Raw genomic sequence first — 9,799 nt, forward strand, 5'->3', positions numbered from 1 at the left:
ATCGAAATCTTTCTGCTCTTTCCTCAATTCCAAATTTAGCCATTTAGCTGTTCCTAAACCCTTTTGTTTCAAGCCAACCTCAAAACCCACTTTTGGGCCTTCTCCTCTCAATTCTCAGAGGCCCATTTCATTCTCAATATCTTCAGCTGGCCCAACACCTTATTCCAATTCCTTTTTCAAATTTTCCATCCGACCCAGTGACCCGACCCGCTCCACTTCTTTATTCTCAAAGAAAGCAGAAATAGCGTGAGAAGACACGTGAATCAGACATCACTGCCATTTTTGTTGTGTCTTCTTCAATTCCCATGACAAGAGTACACCGGCGCAGCTCTTCTAGCAGGAAAAGCAATACAAGTTTTCGTCATCGGGCCACGTTCCATCTCGAGGACGCTCAATAGATCCTAGCCCTCCACCTCCGTTGAGAATTGTACAAGTTTGGTACAATGTTCGAGTTGGCTGACAACTTATAGGAGGATTTGAATTTCGAATTTCAAATCTCTCCAAATCCATCCCGTTTTTCCTTCCATTTTTGTCTAATCTTTCATCCATAAATAGCATCTTTTTCTACATTTTTTTGAGGGTTTTTTTGATTTGGGAAAAAATAGGGTTAGAAAAATAGAAAAAGGTTGGAGGGAGTAGAAAGAGAACGCAGGAAAAAGAATTAAGAGTTACAGAGAATCAACAGGCAAAAGCGAGGTAGGATTTACAGCGACAACGATCATAAAGTTAAAGTTTCTGGTCTCCTGTTTGGCATTCAAATTTCTGTAGATCGTTGGAAGTGGGGTTGCTCTCTTAAGCTCTTCGTCGTCCTGAGTTTGCTGCTCCAAAATAGGTACATCCTCCTTTACTCTTTCGCCGCTCTCTTGTTTATGTCGAATTGAGAATGGTGAGCTATTGTCTGCGAGAAATAGCGAAACACTAATGGTTTAATTTCCTTGGCTTCTTCTTGTTCTGAGAATAGATGATTTTCTGTTTTGTTCTGCTTATGATGGTCTAAAATTAATTTGGGTTAAAGTTCAGATTGTTCATTGTGTATTTTGTCTTTGTGAAATCTTAGTTTCAATTATTTCTCCCTTTGTTCCATAGCTTTGTTTGCTGAAATCTCTTATATCTTTCTGTGGTAGTTTTGTTTTCTGACCATGTGAGCTTGACATAATCTAGAGATAGTGTGAATCTATGACTCCACGTTCAATTTGTTTTTGTCGATTTGGTTTGAACGATTTTATATCCAGGCATTTTAGTTTAGTTTGTTACATCTTTTGTAAAGAGATTTCCTGCTCATTCTGAATAATTTGATCATCTACTCTTTAATACATTATGGTTAATGTGTTGGATGTAACATTTAGGAAGGGTGTAAAGGTTGTTCATGCTTTAATATTTGGAGTGTTTTAAGTTACTTGGCAGTCTTCTTAGCGTCCATGATTTATGCTACTGCTTCAGTTTAGCGTAGGCGTTTGACTCATCTGCTTTGATTTCTTATGTCCTTATCGGTATATGTGTTTACTATGTTATTTTGGATTAGTTGTATTTTTTTTAAAAAAAACTTGACTTGACTGCCTTCTTTAGCGAAAGATCATATTTAGAGCAGTAGGGTATGGTTGATTAAGTTTCTCTATGACATAACATTTTTTTCATTAGTAGTTCGATTTCTTCAGCCTGTTTGTTTGCATTCTGGAATCACTATTATGCAAGTTGACCCCTGTCTCCGTTCTTAGTATTGTGTTTCCTCCACTCTAGTTAATTCTTCATGGCATTTTAAGAGTTCAGTATAGAAATCTCGTTTGCACTAGTGCGTAGCTATGTGGTTGATTTCTTGGCTTGTGAATGTTGTCATTCTTAAAATGACTTGTTCATTGATGTAATGTGCAAAACTTGTAGTCTGTGTTGAATCGGTTCTATTTGATTTCCTTGTATTAAATTAATGATTGGCTACTTGTACTTTTTGTCTGTCTTTGTTTGATGCATGTGAAATATGTCCAAGTCCTTAAGAACGCTATCCTTTTCTCATATTGAGAGAGCCATAAAGGCTCAAAATCATTCATTTCGAGTCTGCCATCAAGTGGAACTGAAGAATAAATCCATGAATTCAATGTATAGGTAAATGGAGCTGATATACGGGACTGTATACACTAGTATGCACCTAGTGGATACTAGAATGGGAAAATGAGTCTAAAAGCCCCCAAAATTCAGTTTTATATTTTGTTGTTGGGCCTAATGTGACGTCCCGCCACAATTCTAGCCTGATTTGGCGTCCGAATGGGGAAGAATGATATAGAGTTGTGAAGAGGTTTGCAGAGAACTCTAGACCCTTCTAGATTTCTGGAGAAGACTAGAGAATTCCTTAGAATTCTCTAAAATACTTTAGATTCTTCTGGAAGAGTTTAACATATTCTAAAAAATGTAGAATTCTCTAGAATATGGACTATAGTGTAATTATTAGAAGGACTTGTAGAGAAATTTTTATTTGCACTTAGGCCCTTAGGAGGTAGTATAAATAGAAGGGTCTCTCATTTGTAACTCATCCAAGAATCCAACCAAACAAAGTTGTAAGCAAATCTTTCAAGCTTAATATCAGCCCTCTTCCAAAGTTCTTTTTAAGTCGTTCTTTACATTCTCTTAGCAATCCAAGTCTTAGAGGCTTACTTGAGCTTACAAGATCGTGAAAGATTCATGAGTAAGTTACCGAGTGCCACACGGAGTCTTAGCAAATACTCTAAGTCCGTGACAAAGTGGTATCAGAGTCAGGTTTGATTATAAGAGAATGACTAACGAAGGATACGTAAACGGCGCTAGCACCACCAACGTCCGTATGGATGGTGGAAAGAAGAACGGAAAGGGGAAGAAACATCAAAAGGGTAACGAGGAAATGTTGCCTGAGCTCACACCTAGCGAGGCGCTAACATCTCACCCACCCTCGACTGTCGATGCAAGTGACGAAGAAATAGGCGAAGATGCCATAGACGTCACTGCCGGAGAAGAATGGGTTGCAAGGGTAGAAGTGGCAAGACAAGCCGTCGAGATCTTAGGCTCGCGCATGAACGTGATTGACAACAAGTTCAAGACCCTTGAGGACTTTACCCTTGAGCAGAATGAGTTAATCCGGAAGGAGTTGGAGGGACGCCAGCAGGCCGAGTTCGAGATGAAGGAGGTCATCACTTCTGTGGAGTGTCGATTTATGGAAGTGCTTAACACGAAGGAAACCATCACTTCGTTGGAGCGACAGCTGACGGAAGCACTTGGCACGATCGAGACACTGAGGGTCAAAGTGAAAGCACTCAAGGAAGGCGTGGAGGTTGGAGGATCTGCATAACCTGACCGTGATAGGGAGGCCAGGGTCTAGGCTCCCAAGCCACCTATGTTCAAAGGCATCCACGACGCACAAGAGGTGGAGAATTTCTTATGGCACTTGGAGAACTACTTCAAGTGTAGTCGGGTGAGAAGTGACTCGAACAAGATCAACACATCTGTGTTGTATCTTTCGGAGATGGCCATGTTATGGTGGAGGCATAAAGAGTCTGACATCAGGAAGGGGACGTGCACCATCAACACGTGGGAGCAATTCCGCGAAGAGTTCAAGAGGGCGTTCTTCCCCAACAACGTCTTCTATGAGGCAAAACGCAAGTTTAGGGAGTTAAAGCAAATGGGGAGCATACACGCATATGTGCAGGAGTTCACCACCCTTACGCTTCAGATTCCCAACCTCACGGATGAAGATATGTTCCACTTCATGGATGGGCTGCAAAATTGGGCCAGGACCGAGTTGGAACTCCGACAGGTCAGGACGATTGATGAAGCCATCACACAGGCCGAAGCCTTGACAGACTTCAGGCAAGAGAAGCCTTACAGTGCCGGAGGGGACGACGTTAGAGATAGTCATGATAATGGTGGGGGAGATCGTGGCGAATGCGAGGAGCAACGACCTCAGAGGCATGATACTTATAGGTCCAACGGCAAGAAGTCTGGAGAACATAGCAACACGGTGAGGAAGACACAGGTTGCCAAGGGAGATGGTTGCTACATATGCGGTGGACCGCATGGATATGCAGGGTGCCCCAAGCTGAAGAGCTTTAGTGCTATCCTGCGAGAGCAGAAAGAGAAGGAAGCACATGAGCAAGAACAAGGTGCGGAGACAACACAGTTGGGCTTGATAGGACTATGCAGAGCTGTCACTAAGCAACCAGAGAAGCCAAGAATATGCGGCGCGCAATGTGTCGACATCACGATCAATGGAAGACCCGCTCGTGCTATTGTCGACACAGGTGCAGAGGTCACTATCATGACCAAGACGACAGCGACAAGTTTGGGGCTGCGTTATAGTCCAAGTAACACACAACTTAGGACGGTCAACGCACCACCGACTCCCGTGAATGGAGTCGCGCATGGAGTAAGCATCACGCTAGGCGAGTGGCAAGGTAAAACCAACTTCATTGTCGCTCCTTTAGATCTCTTTGATGTAATTCTTGGGCAGGAGTTCTTCCAGGCGTGTCACGTGGTGATCGATCCTTACCTCCAACAACTTATGGTCTTGGAGAAAGGAGGAACATGTATGATTTCCATGGTTAAGGCATCGAAGACAGAGGGACAGGTCCGACTGACAGCCATGCAGCTCGAGAGGGTCGACAAGAGAAAAAGGATGACATCTGCAACTACCATTGCAAGTTCGGGAGAACACAATGGTGCTGAGAAGTCCTTGCCACCGTGCACGAAAAAGGTACCAAGAGGGAACACTGTCGTGATGAAAGAGAAGCCGCCGAGGCACTTGCCTCCTAGGAAGGAGGAAATTTGAAAGATCAAGCCGAGACAGATCGAACAACAGTTAAGGGAGCTGCTCAAAGGGATTGATCGAGTGCGTGGATTGATGATCGCATGACAAAACTCGAATATCGATGCAGCAGCGATGCGACGCGATCGTCGCATCAACAGATGTGGGAGAGCATGACGTCCCGCCACAATTCTAGCCTGATTTGGCGTCCGAATGGGGCAGAAGGATCTAGAGTTCTGAAGAGGTTTGCAGAGAACTCTAGACCCTTCTAGATTTCTGGAGAAGACTAGAGAATTCCTTAGAATTCTCTAGAATACTTTAGATTCTTTTGGAAGAGTTTAACATATTCTAGAAAATGTAGAATTCTCTAGAATATGGACTACAGTGTAATTATTAGAAGGACTTGTAGAGAAATTTTTATTTGCACTTAGGCCCTTAGGAGGTAGTATAAAGAGAAGGGCCTCTCATTTGTAACTCATCCAAGAATCCAACCAAGCAAAGTTGTAAGCAAATCTTCCAAGCTTAATATAAGCCCTCTTCCAAAGTTCTTTCTAAGTCTTTCTTTACATTCTCTTAGCGATCTAAGTCTTAGAGGATTACTTGAGCTTACAAGATCGTGAAAGATTCGTGAGTAAGTTGTCGAGTGCCGCACGGAGTCTTAGCAAATACTCTAAGTCTGTAACACTAAGACCTTTTATTTTAGGGCAAATGACATAAATAACATACTTTTAGGGTTAAATGACCATTTGTCCCTTGCAAGTTTCTAATGACCAGAATCCCTCAAAAATATATACAAAAACACAAATACACAATAGGGCTAATACAATAAAAAGGTAGCGGATACGTTATATATTTTTTGTCACATTTTTGTATCCGCCTCATTTTTTGTCACATTTTTTTATCGCCTCATTTGACTTGAAAATGAGGGATTTAGTATTTTTAAAACTAATAAGGGGTAAGGGTAATAAGTGAACTTAAGGGATGAATTTTTGTCATTTTTCCTTTATTTAATTGATCTATGTTGTTAGTTTAGAACAGATACAAAATGTGACAAGAATTGGGCCAAAGGCCCAAAACGACTATAGGCCCAAGTACTAGTCCAGGCGAACAGATCTAGACTTGGGCCCAAGTCTTCTTTCTCTATCTCATTTATTTGTTATTATGTGTTTTATGTGTGTACTTAATTTCAGGGTTCCAAAAATTCAACTCTCCAAAAGATAAATCATTTTAAATTAAAATTTTAAAAACAAGTAAATATTTTACTTTCACTTAGTAAAAAACGCCTAGTTTTAAAATATTAGCTAAATGATTAATTGTTGGATAACCACGTGTTAGCAAATGTTCTAGTCGCTTTAAAAACCTTTCTAGAACATTAATTATGAACCACGAATCCCTTTTTTACATTTTCATTAGATTTTTGTTTTCATCTTTTGAAAAATATTTTTTTTGATTTTTCTTAAAAATTAAGTGATGACTCTTAAAATCTGTCTAGTGTAAATGATAATATTTTTTTAATTAAAATAGTTATAACTTAATTTCAATTGATATTTGACTATTTTAATTCTTTATTACTTATGTGGAGGTAGAATTTAAGAAGGGTATTGAACCCGAGATGACGACATAAGTTAGGGTGTAGGCCTCCCCCCTATGAATTTTGAGGTCATTTGGCATTAATAGACTTGGTACCTTCAACCACCAAAGTTTATTCTGTCTTTACATACTCGTCTGTAACGTGTATAAATATTTTAATATTATTATTTTTCTTACTTCTTGCTAAAAAAAAGTTTTTAAAAATATGATTACTTTCTTTATCTTGTATTTAAATCAATTTAATACACATATTGTTTTCGCCTTGTATCTTAACTCTCTTTTACCTTCATTTATTGTTTTTTCCCTTTTAATTTTCTATTGATTTTATTAGTTTTTCTATGGACTATTGGAATGAATTCAGATCACTACTCAATAAGTGTCGTTAATTGATGTACTTAAAGAATTAATTCATGTAATTTGTATTTATTTTAAATATTAAAAATCTCCAATTTGATATTTCTGATTATCAAATAATAGAAAACCTCGATCAATCATAGCACATGTTAGATTTTTGCACTACAAATCTAAAATGGAATTTTTCTTGTTGGAAAAAATAGAACATTTGATTTTTTTATTTTGAATGTTCAGTTTTAATTTTCTGTGACTTTTGGTTAGAGAAAGTCTTGTGAATTACTTGCAGTCATATAATATAAAATTACTTCATTGATTTTTTTTGTTTTTTCAGGGAATCGGCTTAGTAGGATCTATTTCACAAGATAGTGGATATTATCGATTCTTTAATTTTAATCTTTTATTTCTAATAATTATTTTGAAAAAACTTTCTAAAATTTAATCTTTTTTGGTAATTATATAGTATTTTACATACGAATTGTCTACACAAATAGGAGAATCCACATAATTTAAATTTTGACAAGTTTACTTGAATTCTCTAATTTGTATAGACAATTCGTAGGTAAAATACTATATAATTAACAAAAAAATTAAATGTTGGCAAGTTGTTTCAAAAATAATTTATTAGAAATAAAATTTAGGATTAAAGATTTTGATAATATCCACCACCTTGTGAAATAAATTCTAATAAGCCAATTCCCTGGAAAAACAAAAAAAAATCAATGAAATAATTTTCCATTATATGACTGCAATTAATTCACAAGACTTTCTCTAACCAAAAGTCACAGAAAATTAAAACTGAACATCCCAAATAAAAAAATTAAAATATTCTATTTTTTCCAACAAGAAAAATTCTATTTTTAATTTGTAGTGCAAAAATCTAACATGTGCTATGATTGATCGAGGTTTTCTATTATTTGATAATCAGAAATATCAAAATTGGAGATTTTTAATATTTAAAATAAATATAAATTACATGAATTAATTCCTTAAGTTCAACAATTAACGGCCCTTATTGAGTAGTGATGTGAATTCATTCCAATAGTCCATAAAAAGAGTTAATAAAATCAGGGAAAAAAAGTAAAAGAAAGTTCAGATACAAGGCGAAAATAATATGTGTATTAAATTAGTTTAAATACAAGATAAAGTAAAATAACAATATTTTTTTAAAAAAAGGAACTTAACAAAAAGTAAGAAAAATATTTACACGTGGCAGACGGGCATGTACAAACACAATCAACTTTAGTGGTTGAAGGCACCATGTCTACACAAAAATATGAAAAAATGAGTTTGGGGGAGGAGGGAGGATAGAACTCTAGTTAAGTTTAGGTGTATCTCTAAAATTTCGGTCATATTCTTGGAGATATCTTATATCCCAAAACTAAAGAGAAAATCACCCATTAGCTATATACCATCAATATTCAATGTACTTGGCATTCGTAACCACGCTATCTTGCTATGTCGCTGCAACATTTCATGCAAATATCTGTCAATGACATCTCCATATTTAGTTGTTAAAACAATTAAAATGGTATTAAGCAGATGGAAAAAAATCTTAATAAAATTCAAGGTTAGACGCCTACTCTAACACTTAGATATATGTTGTTGTACAATATTACCTACTCTAACACTTAGATATATGTTGTTGTACAATATTACGCAATGTCTCGTAGCGATTCAAAAATTCAAAAGCATCCTCGTTACAGTACCATGAAACTATAAAGGCTTCAACTTCAAAAAAACATAGTTAACAACTCATGCTTAGTATTGGTCATAGCAGGGCCTAGTATGGAATGGAAGAGCTTCATCCATTTTGGAAGCGGTGCTAGCAGAGCAATGAGTGCATGGAGCCTGAGTATTCCATTAGGAAGCCTAACACTTGCCAAATGACCTCAAAATTCATAGGTTAAAGGTCATGTGTTGCCATCTCGGGTTCAACACCATTCTTAAACTATACCTTCTCCACATGAACCTGCGTAAGGGAGGGGTCGCTGATCTTGTCCCAGCTATTGCCCAAGCTCCACCAACTGCAGGTGTTGCTCTCTATCTGGTCTTGCCCCTTACTCACGCTCTTATTGTTTGAGCTGGTACTCTCACTCTGTTTCATCAAGTTTCATCCATATAAGGAATAAAGAATTGAAAAAGTCAAATATCAATTTGGATCAATTAATATCAAGTTATAACATTAAGAAAGAAAAGAAGAGAACAATATCCTAAAGTCTAATGGCCTCATGATAAGAAGTATAAAAGTCTATAAGTACCATTCTGTAAGACTTTACTAGACCTATTTTGGTATGGCGAGATCAAAAAATTTAGGGCTCTGATACCAATTTTGTCATAATCCAATTTGTCGTAAAAGCAACCCATACTAAATCCCTGGTAGGAAAAACATTATTTACTAGCATGCAAAATTCACATTGTACTGGTAATATCATTGACAAACTCTAGTTATACTAAATATGAACAAGTGACCTCAACTTATAGAATAAGATAACATACGTAATAACATGATCAACAATATTACAACAAGCCAATTCTATTCACTCATGGAACCTACATACACAAATGGTACAGGTGTGGTACCCCTGTAAACCGTTAGTAATTTTTACCAGCGTGGTACCCAAATCAGTCATATAAATATTTCGTACCCTAGCTAATAAAAAATATAAGTCGTGGTACCTGAGCCAACCAAAAGATTTCATGAATCAAACATGTTACTCAAATCAACTATTAGTATGTACCATGTATGGTACCTGCGCCAACTAACAATCAAACGTTACAACGAATAAAAATCACACTTGTCATACATTATATAGATTATACTGACAAAGCAGTAAACATGCACATACAACATAAACTAAAAATAAACAACCATTACCTTCCTCGAATCATGCCCAAAATGCTCCATTGAATCTGAACTTTCCCCTTTTTATGATGCCTAACTAGTTTTTTATATCAAATTATATATAACACATTATCATATCCAAATAACCTAGAAACACCTTAATTATCAAAATCCCAACCCGGACCATTTTATGATTATCCCACCCAAATAAGGGTTTCCCACTTTTAAATTAAATGACCCCCCCCCCCCCC

At 37.0% G+C, this 9,799-nt stretch overlaps 1 protein-coding gene across 3 annotated transcripts in view; it reads left to right on the forward strand.

Annotated features, from left to right (window-relative positions):
* Positions 1–256: 256 nt before the first annotated feature.
* Positions 257–9,799, forward strand: part of LOC107009291 — a 14,649-nt gene continuing 5,106 nt past the window's right edge. Inside the window, exons 1-2 of one of the 3 annotated variants that reach the window (XR_003576248.1) lie at positions 257–832; positions 8,484–9,787. Coding sequence is in view for 1 of the 3 variants with exons in the window: in XM_027914131.1 (XP_027769932.1) it covers positions 3,356–4,786 (1,431 nt within the window). In the remaining 2 variants the exon portion in view is untranslated. Of the gene's footprint in view, positions 833–2,097; positions 5,318–8,483; positions 9,788–9,799 lie in introns of those variants that run through there. The other 2 variants (XM_027914131.1, XR_001455387.2) reach the window with 2 other exon arrangements.

Source organism: Solanum pennellii, chromosome 2 (genome assembly GCF_001406875.1).
Source record: "Solanum pennellii chromosome 2, SPENNV200".
In the NCBI taxonomy this organism is placed as follows: Eukaryota; Viridiplantae; Streptophyta; class Magnoliopsida; order Solanales; family Solanaceae; genus Solanum; species Solanum pennellii.